The sequence below is a fragment of the Scyliorhinus canicula genome, chromosome 3 (genome assembly GCF_902713615.1).
Source record: "Scyliorhinus canicula chromosome 3, sScyCan1.1, whole genome shotgun sequence".
Taxonomy (NCBI): domain Eukaryota; kingdom Metazoa; phylum Chordata; class Chondrichthyes; order Carcharhiniformes; family Scyliorhinidae; genus Scyliorhinus; species Scyliorhinus canicula.
Genome location: NC_052148.1, coordinates 13,722,862 through 13,743,064, shown reverse-complemented (window position 1 = coordinate 13,743,064; position 20,203 = coordinate 13,722,862). Strand labels below are relative to the sequence as shown.

Genomic DNA, 20,203 nt, shown 5'->3' with positions numbered 1-20,203 from the left:
CCCATTTCCTTTATGAAGCTGCCCAATGCTCTGCTCTAGCTTCTCCCATAAGAAGCTGTTTCCAGTCTACTTTGGCCAGATCCTGCCTGAAACAGACAATAGGCATCTTTCTCACCCCTTCCTCACACTAAGGAGGTGAGCAACGCGGTCCTGAAAAGGACTGCTCAGTCATTCGGAGGGCTGCCGAGTTCCGCTTCTGCTTCCTTCCACTGTAAAGTGACCTATGGCCTGAACCCCTTGTGTGCAGGTTCGTGGCCAGGCTCCCAATGATTGCACGCCTGCTGTGTTGTTGCTTGTCCATTGCCACAGAACTTGTAACACATGATAAGAAAGACGATGACCATGATTTGCGCATGTATTGGATTATATTGAAGGAAAGATACGCATCTTCAGCCTCGCACTCTCACATGGAACATCCAGTGCAGAAGGAGGCCATTCGGCCCATCGACCCACTTAAGCCCTCACTTCCACCCTAGCCCCGTAACCCAATAACCCCTCCTAGTCTTTTTGGACATTAAGGGCAATTTAGCAGGGCCAATCCACCTAACCTGAACGTCTTTGGACTGTGGGAGGAAACTGGAGCACCCGGAAGAAACCCACGCAGGCATGGGGAGAACGTGCAAACTCTGCACAGACAGTGACCCAGCGGGGACTCGAACCTAGGACCCTGGCGCTGTGAAGCCACAGTGCTATCCACTACAGGTGGTGCCCGAACAGGTCTTGTTCTGACCTGCCTTAGTCCAAGGGCAGGACCAATCTGGACAGAGATAGATCTGGATACAATGGATGACCAGGACATTTTGTCAAGCTCCACATGTCCCACTTTCAAGACAGTTTCAAGATTGGTTTCATCCGCGCAATCACCAGAATCAGTGTCCGCATGTCAGGGTGAACAAATGTCCAAGTCGCCAAGAGTAGGAGTTACCCGTACCTGATTTGGCCCACCCATCAAAGCAGTTTACTGGGAAGTGGCCACTGTTGCAGATCTTGTTAACAGTGAAAATGAAGATGAGGACAAGCACAGGATGAGCCACTCCACAGAGTATGGCATGCCCACCTGTGAGGGCCTTATACCCAAGATGCAATTGGAAGAAATTTGCAAGAAATAGCAGAATATATCAAAGAATATGAGGTATGGTATGGGATATGTAAAATTCAGCCATGATTTATTAAATGGTGGAGCTAGTTTGAGGGGCTGTTTAACAGAAAGCGGAGTTGAGATGAAATCTTTCGAGCAGATAGAATAGTATCAGCTAATTTTAGATAAAGATAGAAGTAGAATTTTGATGGACCAAATGGCTTCTTTTAAATCTCAAATTCAAGTCTTTATATAGTCAGCAGAGACTTGGGGAGTAATGGTACTTCAGCAAGAAGTGAAGAAGGATGTATTGGTAAACTCCAGCTGTTTTGTGATTGACCAGTAGATTTGCTGGAAGTTTGAGTGAACCGTGTCTACTTATCTCCCACCATAATGAAGCACTATATTAACATAATTGTGACGTACTCAGAGTTGGAGAATCCGCAGCCATCTTTCTGAACCCTTAGCAGAAGCTTAAGCCTAACTCTCTTTCCAAGAAATTCACTCAATCACATGATGCGCTGGTATTGTTGTCCTTGTTTGAAAAAAAAACATTTTAAATACCCAATTCATTTCCCCTGCACATCTTTGGGATATGAGGGTGAGACTCACGCAGGCACAGGAAGAATGGCAAACCCCACACGGACGGTGACCTGGGGCCAGTATTGAATCCGGATCCTTGGCGCCGTGAGGCAGCAGTGCTAACCACTGCGCCACCGCGCCGCCCTTAGTGTTCTCGTGCTTCTTGACCCTCGAATCCCACTCCAGTTCGCCGCCTGGACTTCCCACGTTTGTCCCTGAAGCTTGGCTGGTTTCTGGAAGGACGGAGTTGTCTTCGGAGGAAAGCTGGAGTAGTCTGGACCTTTATTCATTGGTGTTTAGAAGGATGTGAGGTGATCTAATTGAAGCATGCAAGAATCTGAGGGGGCTTGGCAGGGTGCCTGCTGAGAGGCCGTTTCCCCTTCACGGTGGAATCCAGAACAAGGGGTCCCAAAGTACGATAAGGAGGTGAGGAGGAACTGCTTCTCAGATTATTATTAGTGTTTGGAATTCTTTTCCACAGAGTGGAGGCTGAGTCATTTAATATACTTGAGGCTGAGATAGACAGATTTTTGATGATCAAGGGAATCGAAGGTTAATGGTGGGAGTGGTGAGCAGGCAAGAAAGTGGATTTAAGGCAAAAATCAGAGCATTATGATCTTATTAAATGGCAATGCAGGCTTGAGGGGCTTATTATCACATGTCTTTAACTCTATTTTACTCCCATTTCAATTGACACCTCATTCATGTCTTTGTTACCTCCAGATGAGACTGTTCCAATTTCACCCTCATGGATCTCCCCAATTCCACTTCAACCGATGGTGCACAGAGGTCTCCTTGTCCGCCTCCTTTTTCATCAGTTCATTAACTTCAAGACCCTGGTCTCAATCCCCCTCCCCAGCTTTGTTCTTGCTCACTCTGCAACCTCCTCCAGCCCCACACCTCTGCTTGCTCTCTTTGTTTTCTCACTCTGATCTAATGTGTTCTCCCCTCCCTCCACTGAACTATTGCAGAGAGTTTAAAATCAACCATTTTTCCCCGGCTGTGGCGCTCATTCTAAACCCAACACATATCTTCTCCCTGGCCAATCAGAAGCCACATGGAAACCCACCTTCTTCACTGCACATTTGACCAATGCTATAATTTCCCCCTCACGTGGCTCTAATTTCCAACTACAAACTGGCATTTTTCAACTTGAAAGGCAAAAGTAACGCAAGTTATTGAATAGATCCATTACATTGCCAAGCTGGGAGGTTCAGGAACTTCCCATTTTTTGGATTATTTGTTGTGTACATTTCAGCTGGATATCTGTTATAAGGGACTTTGGAGGCTCACTTTCTCCCTCACTACTCCTTCCCAGCTGAACCAGAAGACCAGTTACAGCAAAGTTCTCTCCTGTGGTCCCCGCACCTTTCTCAGTATAGAACATAGAACATAGAACAGTACAGCACAGAACAGGCCCTTCGGCCCTCAATGTTGTGCCGAGCCATGATCACCCTACTCAAACCCACGTATCCACCCTATACCCGTAACCCAACAACCCCCCCCTTAACCTTACTTTTATTAGGACACTACGGGCAATTTAGCATGGCCAATCCACCTAACCCGCACATCTTTGGACTGTGGGAGGAAACCGGAGCACCCGGAGGAAACCCACGCACACAGGGGGAGGACGTGCAGACTCCACACAGACAGTGACCCAGCCGGGAATCGAACCTGGGACCCTGGAGCTGTGAAGCATTTATGCTAACCACCATGCTACCCTGCTGCCCTCATTCTGCCCTGTGCAAAGACTGCCCTTTGGGCAAAGTGAAATCTTTGGGCAGCTTTGCCCAGTCAGGCTGGTTGTTTGCACTCAACGCAGGCAGTGTTGCCACCACCCAGTGGAGTCATAGTTGGCAACAGCCCCACAATGTGCATCGTAGTCCCCCGATACCAGCCCTGGAACCGCTAGCTGTTGATACCAGTGCTCTGCTCTCGAGCACTAAAATTCCTTCACCCAGTCGGGAACACAAAATACGAACTGCACTACCCTGAGGTGAGTTTTCATATTCCCAAAACAGCTTGTTTATATTTAAGGTTCTCTGTAATTGAGAATTAACCCTCTGAGTGGGATTTATCTGCTTTTCGTTGATCCCAAGCCACTGAAAATGTCTGTCATTACCTCTTATTAAACCCAATCATCATTAATGGTAATGGAATCCAGAGACAGAGCAATGGCATATTTGACATGATGTGGAGTCGCAGGAAGAACTCTTAAGGACTTAATGGTGTAGTAACTCCAGGGTAATTGGCTCATGTTACCATGATAGGGTCCTGAGAGTTGGTTAACACTTGTATTCATCTGTCCACTAGGAGGTGCAGGAGAGGAAACAGGAATGAATATAACTCCCAATTTTTAATTCTGACGACGTGCGCCAAACAAGGTTGTAAAGGGCACATTTATTATTGGTACTTGTCCAAGATGCCACAGTACCGTATGGTGAGCTTAATGTTGTCTGAGTTTCTGGACGTGGTTGTATGCATCACCTTGCAGCCAAGTCAAGATTGGAAATTTGACATTGGTATGTATCTCTGTCCCGTCAGGTGTCCGTTGCAGCTCAGCAGTCTCTGAATTAGTGGTTGTGAGCTCAAGCACATGATCCAGGTGTCACTTCAGTGTGTTCTGCACTGGGAGAGTGCTGGCCAATCAGAGGTACTCACTGTTTGAAGAAGGGAGGGAATTCTCTCTGGAGTTACCCTGCCTCGGGAAAGAGTACTAAAAAAAGCTACAGTACTTGGTGATCAGTTTGATATCCCTGGAATGAAATAGAAATGTGGGAACAGGAGAAGGCCCTCGAGCCTGTTCCTCTGTTCAATTCGATCACAGTTGATCTGTATCTCAGCTCCATCCTATTCTCATCAATAGTTATCCTTCAGCCAACACCATAAAATGGGTTACCTGGTCAATATCTCGACAGTGATTATGGAGCTTGCCGTGTGAAAATTAGCTTTGCGTCGTCCACATTGCAACAGTGACTGCACTTAATTAGCTGTGAAATGCTTTGGGACATCTTGAGGTTGTGAAAGACATTCTATTAATGAAGCCTTCTTTCTCTTTTCATTCAGCAGTCACACTGTTCATTGTGGTATCGCTGAATAGGTGACAAATGGAAGCAAAATCACCCTTGTTAACAATCTAACTGACTCACAGAAAAGATGGTCACTTGGCAGTTAATTGTGATTCAATAAATGTTGTAGTGGGTGTATCACTGTTGCCAATCTTAAAAAATTGATATTGTTACGTCTCGGCAACTTACACTGCTCACGGAATAAACCCTCCCTCTCATACTCTCCATGGGTGAACTCTGCAATGTGCATTACAACCAGTGGGTAGATGGTGGAGAGTTTAATTCTGTAATCTCATCTCTGGATTTAGTTGTGGCTTGTAAGCGTTCACTGAATCTTAGAGTTGTGATTACAGCCTTGAAAACAGTCCAGGCCATCTGTAAATTTTAAATATAAAATGTTTAGCTCTGAACTTCATGGGAGGTTTTTCTTTTGCTTGAGCCTTATTTCAAAAAGCCAGTTGTTTTAAGTAACTGTTTTATTGCGATGGAGCCTAAAGACCACTTTGTCGGGTGTTCGATCATACATTTCTGGCAGTTACCTTTCCCCGAGCAAGGTTGAGTCCTTTGTGTGAGTCACAGATCAGTTTATTACTCTGGTCTCCAGCATCCTTAAGATAATTGTGTTTCCTGCACACAAGAATTGTTTTACTAAATTAGAGACACAAGTGAATCAAGTGTTTTGGAATCATGTTCTGGATACATGCTTGTTGTGTGTGTCAGGATTGGAGTACACAGAAATCTATGGCAAACCACCGAAAGAACTACTTTGTTGTAAATGGCTGGTTCTTAATTAAATGTCACAAAATAAACGAATTGTAAATGTGTGAGGAAGAGGCCATTTAAAAAAAAAAAGCGAAATATTGACCGATTATATTGGTGGCAATCTGTGCCCACAAATTTGGGGGGGGGGGGCATTTAAAAAACGTCCCAACTGAGGTTGATAGATGTTTGGATATGGAGGGCGACAGAAATGAGCCGGGAGGATGGAGCTGAGATACAGATCAACTGTGATCGAATTGAACAGAGGAACAGGCTCGAGGGCCTTCTCCTGTTCCCACATTTCTGTTTCATTCCAGGGATATCAAACTGATCACCAAGTACTGTAGCTTTTTTTAGTACTCTTTCCCGAGGCAGGGTAACTCTGCTGGGAGACAACTATTGTTTGTTCCGCAACCAGCTTCTTTGCTATAAATTGTTGTAGTGAGCAGGCCAAAGGTGAACGTTTAAAATTGACTTCAACATAGAATCAGGAATAGGTGGTTTGGCTATTTGAGCCTGCTCCACTATTCAGTAAAATCACGGCCGATCTAGTTACGGTCCCACCTGCACTTTCCTGCAGACTGCAATTTCCTAAACCCCACCCCGACCCTTAAGTCCCAAAAATCTGTCAGACGCTGCCTTGATTAAATTCAAAGACCCAGCCTCCAATATGAAAATGAAATGAAAATCGCTTATTGTCACCAGTAGGCTTCAATGAAGTTACTGTGAAAAGCCCCTAGTCGCCACATTCCGGCGCCTGTCCGGGGAGGCTGGTACGGGAATCGAACCGTGCTGCTGGCCTGCTTGGTCTGCTTTAAAAGCCAGCGATTAGCCCAGTGAGCTAAACCAGCCCGGTAGGGTCAGTGTTTATTGCTCATCCCTAATTATCCTTGAACTGGATGACTTGTTAGGCCATTCACCACACTGTCGTGTCACACATATAGGCCAGACCAGGTAAGGGTGGCAGATTTCCTTCCCTAAAGAGTATTTTTAGCACATTTGCTTCAAAGCTCCAGGGTCCCAGGTTCAATTTCCGGCTTGGGTCGCTTTCTGTGTGGAGTCTGCACGATCTCCCCGTGTGTGCATGGGTTTCCTCTGGGTGCTCCGGTTTCCTCCCGCAGTCCTAAGATGTGCAGGTTAGGTGGATTGGCCATGATAAATTGCCCTTAGGTTGGGTAGGGTTACGGTGGAGGCATGAGTTAAGTGGGGTGCTCTTTCCAAGGGATGGTGCAGACTCAATGGGCCGAATGGCCTCCTTCTGCACTGTACATTCTATGATTCTGAGCCAAGCTTTATATTACCAATTCATTCATTGGATTCAAATTCCTCTAGCTGCTGCGATGGGATTTGAACCCACGTCACCAGAGCATTAACTAGGTCTCTGGGTTACCTATCCATCGACATTATCATTATGCCACTGTCTCCCTGGTGCATGAGGGAAGGCTCTTTAACATAAAACTACATTTAGAATAATAGTCATATTTACCAGTTTCAAAAAGTGGTTGAAATCCTTAAAAGAAAGATGCCGAATTTCCTGGTAATTTGTTTTGCAACTGGTAACATCAGTGATACAAAAACTTCAGCTTTAACTGCAGGGCCCGAGCACCAGGAATGAAGACGAGAGTGGAGCATTGGAAGGGTTTTGAGTGAGAAGTGAATAAATGTGCACACACAAGCTGATGATGCCCCACATTTTTATCACAAGTATGCTAACAGCAGCACATTCAGGATCAGTCTTCCGTTCTGGGAAAGTACCGGATAATTTGCGCCATTGAGACGTAATCTGGCAAAACGATACTGGGGCCAACTACTGGGGCCAAGCAGGAGTTTTCGGAAGGCTAACAAAAAATAGATTTGCTCATTGCTAATCTGTATCTCAACTTCACTTTACTGTCTTTGTTTCCTAAGACTTCATGCCCTTGCCCAACAGATATCTTTGCACAAATAGCAAAATACTGCAGATGTTGGAAATCTGAAATATAAACAGGAAATGCTCAGCAGGTCAGAAGAAGATGGATCTCTGTATCTATTCAGAACCCTGGATATGCGTTATCCCTTCTTAGTTCCCAAGTAACAGAGATTCCAGACTGTACTTTTTGGCAAAGTTATTTGAAACTTTATTTGTCAGCTCTTTAGTGTCATCTGGTAATTTAATTTCAGTACAAAATGAAGAGAAAGTTCTAACTAGGTAGAACTAGGCAGCAAGGTAGTCAGATTGATTGACTTTAGCAAATATAATAATCCAACTACTATATTTGCTCAAGACAATCGATCTGACTAGCTTGCTGCAGGGCTAGTTAGAACTTTCTCTTCATTTTGTACAATCGGGAACATCTTTCCTGCATCTGCCCGGTCCAGTCTCGTTAGAATTTAAAATTTTTTTTTAGAGTATCCAATTAATTTTTTCCAATTAAGTGGCAATTTACCTTGGCCAATCCACCTACTCTGCACATCTTTGGGCTCATCATAGAATTTACAGTGCAGAAGGAGGCCATTCCGCCCATCGGATCTGCACCGGCTCTTGGAAACAGCACCCTACCCAAGCCCATACCTCCACCCTATCCCCATAACCCAGTAACCCCACCCAACACTAAGGGCAATTTTGGACACATGGCCAATCCACCTAATCTGCACATCTTTGGACTGTGGGAGGAAACTGGAGCACCCGGAGGAAACCCACGCACACACGGGGAGAACGTGCAGACTCCGCACAGACAGTGACCCAGCGGGGAATCGAACCTGGGATCCTGGAGCTGTGAAGCAATTGTGCTAATCACTATGCTACCCTGGGTTGTGGGGGCGAAACCCATGCAGACACAGGGAGAATGTGCAAACGCCACACGGACAGTGACCCAAAGCCGGGATCGAACCTGGAACCTCGGTGCCGTGAGGCAGCAGGGCTAACCCTCTGTGCCACCATGCTGCCCGTCTCATTAGAATTTTACAGGTTTCTATGAGATCCCCCCTCATTCTTCTGAACTCCAGCGAATACAACCCTGATTGATTCAATCTCTCCTCGTACATCAGTCCTGCCATCCCAGGAATCAGTCTAGTAAACCTTCGCTGCACTGCCTCTATGGCTGGAACATCCTTCTTCAGACAAGGAGACCAAAACAGCACACAACATTCCAGTTATGGACTCACCAAGGCCCTCTATGATTGCAACAAGACATCCCTGCTCCTGTACTCGAATCCTCTCAGAGTGAAGGAGAGCATACCATTTGCCTTCTTTACCACCTGCTGTACCTGGTATACAAGGACACCCAGGTCTCGTTGCATGTTCCCCTCTCCTAATTTTTAAAAATAATAATAATCTTTATCGTCACAAGTAGGCTTACATGTACACTGTAGTGAAGTTACTGTGAAAGTCGCCACATTCCGGCACCTGTTCAGGAACACAGAGGGAGAATTCAGAATGTCCAAATTACTTAACAGCATGTTTTTCGGGACTTGTGGAAGGAAACCGGAGCACCCGGTGAGGTTTATGTTCCCTGCAAGCTTGCTTTTTTACACTATTTTTCCCTCCTTAATCAATGCCTTGGTCCTCTTTTGCTGAATTCTAAACAGCTCTCAATCCTCAGATCTGTTGTTTTTCTTGGCCAATTTGTATGCTACTTCCTTGGATTGCACACTGTCCCTAATTTCACTCATAAGCCATGGATTGGCCACCTTTCTTGTCTTACTTTTGTGCCAGAAAGGAATAAACAATTGTCGCAGTTCCTCCATGCGCCCTTTGAATGTTTGCCATTGCCTGTCCACTGTCATCCCTTTAAGTAACATTCCCCAATCGATTATAGCCAACTCATGCCTCATTTTATCGTAGTTTCTTTGTTAAGATTCAGGACCCCAGTCTCAGAATCAACTACCTCACTCTCCATTTTGATGAAACAATCTATCATATTATGGTCGCTCAGCCCCAAGGGGTCGCGCATAACTAGATTGCCAATGATTCTGTTCTCGTTACACAGTACCCAATCGAGGATGGCTGTTCTGTAGTTGGCTCCTCGACATATTGATCCAGAAAACCATCCCGTATACACTCCAGGCATTCCTCTTCTATGGTATTGTGGCTGATTTGATTTTCCCAATATATTTGCAGATTAAAATCATCCATAATTACAGTTGTTTCTTTAACACACGCATCTCTAATTTCCTGTTTAGTGCCATTCCCAACAATATCACTTTAGTTTGGGGGTCTACATATGACGCCCATTCTTGTTTTTCCCCCTTGCTGTTTCTCAGCTCTACCCATACAGATTCCACATTATTGGAGCTAATATCATCCCTCACTGTTGTGTTAATTTCCTCTTTAACCAGCAATGCAACTCCACTGCCTTTTGCTTTTTGTCTGTCTTTCCTAAATACTGAGTACCCCTGGACATTCAGTTCCCATCCTTGGTCACCCTGCAGCCATGTCTCCGTAATCCCGACTATATCAGACCCGTTCACATCTATTTGCGTGATAAGCTCACTTACTTTGTTGCGAATGCTCCGTGCATTAGGGCACAGAGCCTTCAAGCTTGTCTTCTTAACATTACTAGTCCCACTCCCAATATTTTTCACTGTTGCCCTGTTTGAATCTGGCTCTTGGTTTATCTGCCTATCACTTTTCTTATTCGCCTTTCTGTCTACTTAGATGGAATGTGGCAATCCTGCGTGTGGGCGACGGTCAACAAAATGTCTCGTTTGCCACAGGTTGCTCACTGCTGGTGAAGAGGGAGTTTAACTCTATGTCTAACCCATGCAATGCTTGCTCTGCGCTACTGAATGGAATAGTGTAGATACTCTGTATCTAACCCCCTGCTACACCTGTCCTGGAAGTGTTTGATGGGGACGGTGTAGAGGGAGCTTTACTCTGTATCTAACCCCGTGCTGTACCTGTCCTGGGAGTGTTTGATGGGGACGGTGTAGAGGAAGCTTTACTCTGTATCTGACCCAGTGCTGTACCTTTCCTGGGAGTGTTTGATGGGGACGGTGTAGAGGAAGCTTTACTCTGTATCTGACCCCGTACTGTACCTGTCCTGGGAATGTTTGATGCGGACAGTGTAGAGGGAGCTTTACTCTGTATCTAACCCTGTGTTGTACCCGTCCTGGGTGTGTTTCATGGCGACATTATGGAGGGACCCTTACTCTGCATTGAACCCTGTGTGATATCTCTTCCTGGGAGTTGTTTGATGACACAGTGTAGAGGGAGCTTTACTCTGTATCCAATCTCGTGCCCTCTCTGTCCTGGGAGTGTTTGATGGGGACAGTATAGAGGGAGCTTTATTCTGTACCGAAATCTGTGCTGTACCTGTCCTGCGACTGTCTGATGGGGACATTGTAGAGGGAGATTTACCCTGTATCTAACCCCGTGCTGTACCTGTCCTGGGAGTGTTTGATGGGACAGTGTAGTGGGAGCTTCACTCTGTATCTAATCCCGTGCTGTACCTGTCCTGGGCATGTTTGATGGGGACATCGTAGATGGAGCTTTACTCTGTATCTTACCCCGTGCTGTACCTGTCCTGGGAGTGTTGATGAGACAGTGTAAAGGGAGCTTTACTCTGTATCTAACCCCACGCTGTACCTGTCCTGGGAGTGTTTGATGAGACAGTGTAAAGGGAGCTTTACTCTGTATCTAACCCCACACTGTACCTGTGTTTGATGAGACAGCATAGAGCGAGCTGTACTCTGTGTCTAACTCCACGGTGTATTTGGGAGTGTTTGATGTTATTACTGGCTGCCTGAAATGCAACACTGATGGCCCTCGCCTTGATGTGCCATTAACTCTCAAAAAGTTTAAATGTTTAAAATCTGTGAGTGATTTAGTGGTAAGAGTAACATTTCACAGCACTTTACCCGTTGTGGGACTATTATCTCACAGGATTCCTTTAAGGCCAGTGACACAACTTAATGAAAGCTCTAATCCCAGTAAGGGAGGCCTGGTTACATATGTTGAGGAAAGAGGCCAAACCCAAAACATACAGGTCTGGTATTGTCCTGATCATTCCCAACAGCTGCAGCACACCTGTCTTTTATAATACATATCTACTTGGGAGCTTTTGATGTTTTTATGGAAGTGTTGGCTTGATTGACAGTGTTATTGATTAATATGGATGTCAGCCATGCACTAAGTTTAACCTTCTCTCCTTTTCTTTTTGTGTGTCTATGTTGTTTCATGTGTCTGACAGGTACTAAGTGCCCAAGATCTCGTCGACTTTTCCCCCGTGTACAGATGTCTGCACATATATACTGCACTGGTAAGTCACTTGGCTCCAAGTCCAGCTCTTCCAATTGGGGTGGGGGATGGTGGTGAAGATGATGAATACTGACTGGAGATGCAGGAGGAGTGAATATCTTTGATCTGCAGAAGTTTGCTCGCCCTCTCAGCAGGCTGAGACAATGAATGTTTGCTCAGATATTTGGGAATCGTGGCTTGAGCCTCTTGCCTGTTTGGTGGTGGTGATGTTTAATACGATTGTGGCACGTGCTTAGTGACGAGTATTTTCACACAGGTGGGAAAGAACACACATGCACCAACCGTGTTGAGACCCATGCTGCTATTGTGAGCTCTGTGTCAGTAACTGGCACCTGAGAAGAAGGCATTTCAGAAGTCATGACCCCGTGAGAGGAAACGATGCCTCACAGCAGAGAAGAAATGGTCCAAAGCTACTTTGGGGGATTTGGGTCCAGTCGAGCTGTTACACCACAAACTATTATACAGTTGGGAGGTTTTACAAAATGATTTGGGTATTCTTGCTTTTACAATGGATTGAAAAGAAATCAAAAGAGGTTAGAGTGACGGAAATCTGAAAGTAAACAAGTGCTAGAATGGACCTTCAGTCTCGGGAAAGGGAAAAGACACATTCAGGTTGGGACCCTTTTGGCAGAAACCTTGTCTGACCTCGATCTAACCTGCGAACTTACAACTCGTTTCTGATTTCCATGACATTTATTGCTGTATATCGTGGCAGATTGGAGTTTGTTATTGCACAGTCTGTAAATTCAGGGAAGTGCTGGCGTGCTACCTTACAAAATATATTTAGCCCTTGGCTCCAGGTGGATATCACCACATCTGGGAAAGGTGTCTGGCTGTTGCTGCTTGCCACAGTGACTGCTGTTTAACCCCTTGCCCACCTAGCAACACAGCTGGGGAGACAAATTGTGATGGGCATCTCAAAGCGAGGAGAATAAAATATGTCACTTTCTTTTCATTTATTTCCAATTCTTGCGTGATTTGGCTTTGAAGGGCAGAACTTTTACCTCGGGTCATATATAACTGAGAGTACTGCTGCTATCGAATGCTCCAAGCGAGACTGAGATGGGAAGGATAGATAACACAAGCATGGGCGTGCTGCACTAGTTTCTCGTGCTTCCCTCTCGCTTATCTGCAGGGTAAAAGTTCAGCTTTGTGCTGCAGTTTGTGCCTCGAGGTCAGTCCATGGTCAGGGTCTTGGTGACTGAGGGTGTAGGTATCTGTAATTCCCACCATCAGCAGCTGGAAGCTGGGAGAGACTGTGCTATCTGGGAACTGGTGCCACTGTCACAGGAAACCCTGAACTCTCTCAGGAAGGTCAAAAGTGGCAAAACGTTAGCCCATGGGGTCAGTGGCAGGGCAGCGGCAAGTAAGCCTCAAATCTTTTCATTTATCTATTGTTCCTGGTAAGGCTGCAAAAAAGAATGCTCATTTGTACCCTCCATAGAAATCTGAAGAGTTTCCTCAGTTAGAAATCATTTCCTGAGTCCGGCAATCTGCGTAAATAGCTGAATGTGTGTGCAAAGAGCCAGTATCTTAACTCTCACAAAAACAGGATAACAATTAGATGGGTGAAATAATTGCACATTAAGTCTTAAAGACTGCAGATCTATATAGCTACTGTGTAAGCATGATTTTTTGATTTTTTTTTAACTAAGTTTTGTTTCCTGTCCCAGTTTCCCCGCTCTCCCGAAGACGCTGACTATTACTAGAATTCGGTTTGGTAGATGTCTTAACTGGCAATTACTCTCTTCTATCCCTCAGCTACTCACATATCCTCACCGTTATGGGGATCGTGTCACCAGTGGTCCCCCAATGCAAGTTGAGATCTGCTTTGTTAATTTGTGTGTGGACTCAGACCACCCAATCACTGTATTACCGGGTTCTTCTTTATTTTTCCTTCTTCATTTTTCCTGTTCGCCTGAAGATGCTGGGATGCAGTTCCAAGCGCACTGCTCGGTTTATGACCCAATGACCAAGAAAACATTCTTCATTCTCTCAAAGAAAGGAATATGGAGCCTGTGTCTGTGTACCTCAGCCTTAACTACACTCCGTGATAAAGCATGGACAATCCTTTGGTGTAGCGAATTTCAAAAATTCACAACCCTTTGAGTGAAATAATTTCTCCTCAGCTCTGTCCTAAATATCATCCTCTTATCTTGAGACTGTGCCCCCATGTTTTAGATTCCAGACAATGGAAATAATCTCTTACTGTCTACTCTGTCAAGCCTTTCAGAATCTTGTGTGTTTCAATGAATATTGCCTCTCATTCTCCTAAACTCCAGAGAGGATATACTCAGTCTCTCATTATAGGATCTACGTCCTCATCCCAGGGACCAATTTAGTGGACCTTCGCTGTATCTTCTCCAATGCAGTATATCCTTTCTTAAAGTTAGAGACCAAAACTGCACTCAGAGATGTAGTCTTATCAAAGCCTGTACAATTGGAATGATACGTCGTTTTCCCTGTACTCAAATCCCCTTGCAATAAAGCTCAACATGCCTTAGTAATTGTTTACTATCCCTGCATGCTAACTTTCTGCGTTTCTTGTATGATCACAATCAAGTCTCTCTGAATATCAACGTTTGCAAGTTTCCTCCCCTTTCGGAAGCTATTGCGCTTTTCCATTCTTGCAACCAAAGTGCATAACCTCACACTAGGACACGTGCCTCTATCTAATTTGCTCTCGAGAAGCTATGGTGTTTTTCCTGGCGTTTTTCGCAGCAGTGTGCAGGAGATTCAATGGAACCCTTTCTGTTGTGCTTCTTTCACCCTACCTTATCCAGGAGTGCTGGGACAGCTCACGACACTGGCTGAATCAGCTTTGCTCAGTGCAGTATGTTTATTAAGTCAGCGGCCTCAGTTCTGCAGAGCTGTGCGACTTGGCTGTGTTTTCATTCTGAGACCAGAATCCAGGAGGGAACGTTTTGCTGCAGATATTCCTCTCCTTCAGCAGATGAGAGAGGTTGGGAAGAGTCCTGGCCATGTTGCAAGGGCTAAATGGACTGCTTGGCCATTTCCTGTATTGTGCTCACTGATGATCATAAGATGGTTTTCTGAGTTCCATTCTCAAGTGCATGGTATCTGTATTGTGCTGCAGGGCAGAACTATTACCCAGAAACAAATAAGCGCACAATTCTGTTGAACTGCCGTGCCAATTCTTTGAACCCAAATTCCATTAGATTAGCCAAAAATAAGAAAGAAGTCCGAATCTGTCATTTGAGTGCATCATGATTGATGTTAAGAAAATGTTCCCCTTCAGTGTCAAAGCCTCAGTTGTAGCCGCAGCATTTTTCATTTCCATTCTCATCATGTGCAAGCTATTTGCGTTCCATCAGAGTTTAATAATTCTTTCTTTGCAGTAATTTCCAGTATTTGAGCCTCCCTTTTGTGTGTCTCTGAACACTGGGGAGGCGGTTGGCATTAGAGAATGTCTTGAATTCTTTTCCCTGCCAGCTTTTCTTCCGCTTCCTCACTAACCACCAAACATGGCAAACCTGGTTTCAGTTACGATTCTAAAGTGCTGGTGACCCTTTGCTGCACCCCTAGGCTGGGTGAGACATTGCCCACAGCTCTCGCTACAATCCGCTAACTAAGGGCCTGGTTTAGCACAGGGCTAAATCGCTGGCTTTTAAAACAGACCAAGCAGGTCAGCAGCACGGTTCAATTCCCATACCAGCCTCCCCGGACAGGTGCCGGAATGTGGCGACTAGGGGCTTTTCACAGTAACTTCATTTGAAGCCTACTTGTGACAATATGTGATTTTCATTTCATTTTCATTTCATTTCATTGCCAGATGCGAATCAAACTTGCGACAATGCATTCTCACAAAGTGTAGATGTTGCATAGAATTTACAGCACAGAAAGAACCCATTTAGCCCATCTGGTCTGTGCTGGTGTCTACTCTTCGCAAGAACCTCCTTCCACTTTCCAACAACGCTGGCATTTATTTATCTCTTTAATGCTGTAAACTGTCCAGAGCCGTAACTCAGTTGGCCGGACATCTGGTTCGTGATGCAGAGCGAGGCCAGCAGCACGGGTTCAAATCCCTTACCAGCTGAGGTTATTCATGATGGTCCAGTCTTCTCAGCCATGCTCCTCGTCTGAGGTGTGGTGACCCTCAGGTTAAATCACCACCCAGTCAGCTCTCCCCCTTGAAAGGGAAAGCATCCTATAGTCATCTGGGACTATGGTGACCCTTTAACTTTGCTGTTCTCAATCACTTCAAGTAATAATGAGTTTGACATTCTCACCACTCTGGGCAAAGGGTTTTTAGCCTGAATTCCTTGTAGCCGTGCCCTACAAGTTGTGGTAAACAATTTTAAAAGTGCAGCAAGGTGAGTTTAAATCTCCCATTGAATGAAAATTCAGGCACTTATCAGGATAGTTTGGATTTTGAAATATGATATCCAAACAGATAGCTGTGATTCTTTCGTTCCCACGCTGTCACTTTCTAACACAACACATTATCAAGTGAAAGTTGAACGGTTGCTGGATGTGTAAGGATCTGAAATTGACAAGTACATTATTGAGAGGAGACAAGGTTCATGATGTGATAGTTCCAGGATTTTCTGCAGGCCAAACTATTTTATCTCAATTTGCCCAGTTAGTTCCACAACTGTTGCTCGTTGTTTACTGTCCCAAATACACCTTTAACAGTTTTCCGCAGACCGAGAGTTTTGTGAATGCATCTAATTTCTGGGCAATCAGCTCACTTCTTTGAATTGCTATTGCACTGAGCCATGTCGGTAAGAAATTGCCATTTTGCTTTGCTTTTCTCACCATTGGTATCTTTCTCTCCCCCGAAACACAAAGCAGACATGTAATTTTCTGGAGGAGGGCAGAGGCAAGAGAAATAAATGCTCAGGAAAATTCCTCCCCCATTTCCTGAATCACCGAAACATAGAAAATAGGAGCAGAAAGAGGTCATGCGGCCTTTCGAGCCTGCTCCGCCATTCATGATGACCATGGCTGATCAAGCAACCCGCTTTACCCCCCGTCCTATCCTTTTATCCCTTTCGCCTCATGACCTGTTACTGCTTCTTGAAAAAATACCATGTTTTGGCCTCAACAGCTTTCTGTGGTAGCGAATCTATACAAATAAGTCCAGGAGATGACTAAAAAAAACATTTTTTTCTTCATGGGATGCGGGTGTCACTGGCAAGGCCAGCCTTTGTTGCCAATCCCTAATTGCCCTTGAACCGAATGACTTGCTTGGCCATTACAGAGGGCATTTAGAGTCAACCATGGGTCTGAAGTCACGTATAGGCCATACCAGGTAAGGATGGCCGATTATCTTCTGTAAAGGACATTAGTGAACCAGGAGGTTTTCTACAGCAATCGATGATAATTGGCATTGTCACCATCACTTTATATTCCAGATTTATTGATTGAATTTAAATTCTACCAATGGTGTTGGTGAGATTTGAACCCATGTCCCTCGAGCATTAGCTTGGAACTCTGGATTAGTCAAGTGATATTCTTGCTACGCCATCATCTCCCCTTGATATTATCGATAAAGACTTGCCTTCTGTACGATGCAATCCCTGTCCCAGGCAGGAATTTGTCCAGCTCCATTTTGAAATCGTGCTTCAGAATCAGCAACGATCACACCAGCAGCAGTGCGTTTTTACTCACTCGTCCTTGTGTCCTAGTGGCTGCAGTCATGGGCTTACTTGAAATGCAGGCCTGGATTTTACCTGATGGCACCTTTCACGGTCAGAACCCCCTTGTTAAGGCAGCACGGTGGCTCAGTGGGCTAGCCCTGTTGCCTCAGCGCTGAGGTCCCAGGTTCGATCCCGGCTCTGGGTCACTGTCTGTGTGGAGTTTGCACATTCTCCCCGTGTTTGCGTGGGTTTCGCCCCCACAACCCAAAGATGTGCAGGGTAGGTGAATTGGCCACTCGAAATTGCCCCTTAATTGGAAAAAATGAATTGAGTACACTAAATTTATATATAAAAAAGAACCCCCTTGTTAATCAAGTATTTTTGTTCACTGTTCAGTTTTCTGAAGATCAGACTCACGATCTTTCACCGCAGCACTCAGAACAATGGAGTCCCCCTGAACTTAATCCCATCGCCATGTGATCCTTTTCTGCTAATATTTAATCCAAATTTCTCTGAAGAGACATTGTAGTCTCTGTCTGAACTCGCTGTGGCAAAGGCTTCCATACTCCCAACAGTCCTTTGTGTAAAGAAATGTTTCATAACCTATTGCCTCACTCTCTGATTGAACATGTTGACCTGATGATCCCCTCATCACTTATCCCCCAGCCTCAGGAAATAGACTTTCTCTTTGTAGACTTCAGAATTTTAGAAACCACCATTAAATCTACTCTCAACCTCCTCTGCTCCAGTGTAAATCATTACAGGGCGGGATTTAATCACCCTGTTGTGGCTAGCGTGGAACTGGATGCGCTGGTTAAAGAGTGGGAAAGGGCAAAATTGAGATCCCTGCCGGGCACAAATCAGTTTGGCATCTAATTGGCCAACTCCCAGTAGCAATTTCTGGACCTCACCCAAACATGGCGTGTATATCATTAAACCCAATTGACACCAATTTCTATCTCATTCGTGAGATTGAAGTCGAATGTAACCACCTCCTGGGAATCAACCAGCTCCCCAGTGAGAAATCACTTGGCCGTTGTTTAGTATTCCTTTTTAAAAATATAATGCTGGCACAATGGTTGCTGAGAGAATCTGAGGAGGTGAGTAGCCATTTCCATTTTTGGGCATGCAGCTCAAGAGCACTGGAACTACTGTCCCACTGCTCAGGGTGGGGACCCCTCAGGGCTTGTTCGGGAGGTTGGAGTGTTCCAGGTTGGAAGCAGCCCCTGGGCTGGAGGGGAGGGACTTATTGTCCATGAGGCCTTCAAGTCATCTTTAAATATTGTGGATACCCATAACAGTGACAACTACATCTGCTGCCTGTCTGTCCTACTAAACACTTCTAGGACAGAGCCCTGTTCTTTGTTATATACTGATGGTCACTTTAACTCCCTTTGACTGTGAGCAGCCTCTAGCTGCACAGCTGAAGGCTATTGCTAATAAAGAATTGGCCTTGTTTGTTGTGAGAGCAATTCACAGCTGCAGGTAGTGTTTACTGTTAGTCCTGCTGGTGGCTGCAAATGCCTGGAGGCTGCTGTTGCTGTTTCCTTCCTCTTTAGCAGCTGGAAAGAAGTTCAATTTTTTCGAAGATACCTGGGTCCTGGAACACCAGGCTCAGGGGAATGTGAGAGTCCAGAGGCAATCCGGTCTGAAGCAACAATACGCTGCGGGACCTGGTGCACGACATTGATCCAAATGGACCACCTGATGATGTTGCTTTCGCAGATTGCTGATGCTCTTGTTGTTGGTGTGGTGAGTGCTGCCTGTAACTGGCACGTCACTGGAGTTAAACACGCTGGAGGTCAAGCATATTCAACTCTGCCTTGAGCACCAGTGGAATACGTGGATGCCAGGATTTGGTTCTGTTGAGATTGGGCCGTGTGGGAGGGTCTGCACAGCTGCAGTACCTCGACAGAGAATGTCACTGATACGTGGAACAAGTAACACATTGATGGACAGATCATTTCTACGAAGATGTTCTGGACATGATAACACATTCTCAGGCTTAATCTGTGTTTCTGTTGATGAACCTGTGAGGGGTGTGTTCCCGTGTGTTCGGTTTTGTTTGTGACAATGAGTTGTTATAGCTTTGTATTGGCACCAACATGGAACGGTGATGTTTCCTTGTTGTTTAACGATTCATGTGGAATGCTACGTTGTTGATTTTCAAATCTTTGTTACCGTTGACGATTTAATGAACAAAATATTCTCAACTGCTTTTCGTGTGTACACGTGCCATGTCTCAGCCGATGATTATTGCACTTGAGGCCTGAACACTTTTGCCTGAACTCTAGAAGTGTCAACACCACAGAGGCAGCAGCCAACAATCAAACACTCCAGAGCTGCAGTTCAGCATTGGGATATCCTCACGACCAGAGGTTCAGGGGAGGGCACCTGAGCATGGTCCCCCTAATGTTTCCGGCTGGGGTCTAAGGGTTCCTGCTGTGGCCAGGGGTGTGTGTGTAGAGCAAGGTTTTCCAGCTCATCTGGCTTGGTGGATGGCACTCTGAGTGAAGATGGTACATGTAAGGGTGGGGTAGGCATGGCAGATCTGAGGGTCCGGGGTGGAATCCCAAACTGATTGTGGGCCTCTCTCCTTCTACATGGCTGGCGTTGTCGATCCTGCTGAGGATGACCTTGCGGCGGTGATGGCAGCCCAGGCGGCCAGACGCCGGAGAAGACAGCAGCGCTGGCACGGGCTGGAAGCGGCACCCTCAATGCAGGGGACTGCTGCACACCCTGAAGATCTGGCCGCCTCTCAGGACGAGGAGAGACACAGAGGGGGATGCCGGTGACGGCCCAAGGTGTACAGGCGCCGGTGGCCTTTCAATGAGATGAAATGAAATGAAAATCGCTTATTGTCACAAGTAGGCTT

The 20,203-nt window shown here is 45.5% G+C and overlaps 1 protein-coding gene across 6 annotated transcripts in view; it reads left to right on the top strand.

Moving 5' to 3' along the window:
- exoc6b (exocyst complex component 6B) overlaps window positions 1–20,203 on the top strand; it is a 658,566-nt gene that overhangs the window by 303,415 nt on the left and 334,948 nt on the right. For all 6 annotated transcript variants that reach the window (XM_038793136.1, XM_038793134.1, XM_038793132.1 and 3 more), the window contains one exon: window positions 11,658–11,726. In XM_038793136.1, coding sequence (XP_038649064.1) covers window positions 11,658–11,726 — 69 coding nt within the window. The remainder of the gene's footprint in view (window positions 1–11,657; window positions 11,727–20,203) is intronic.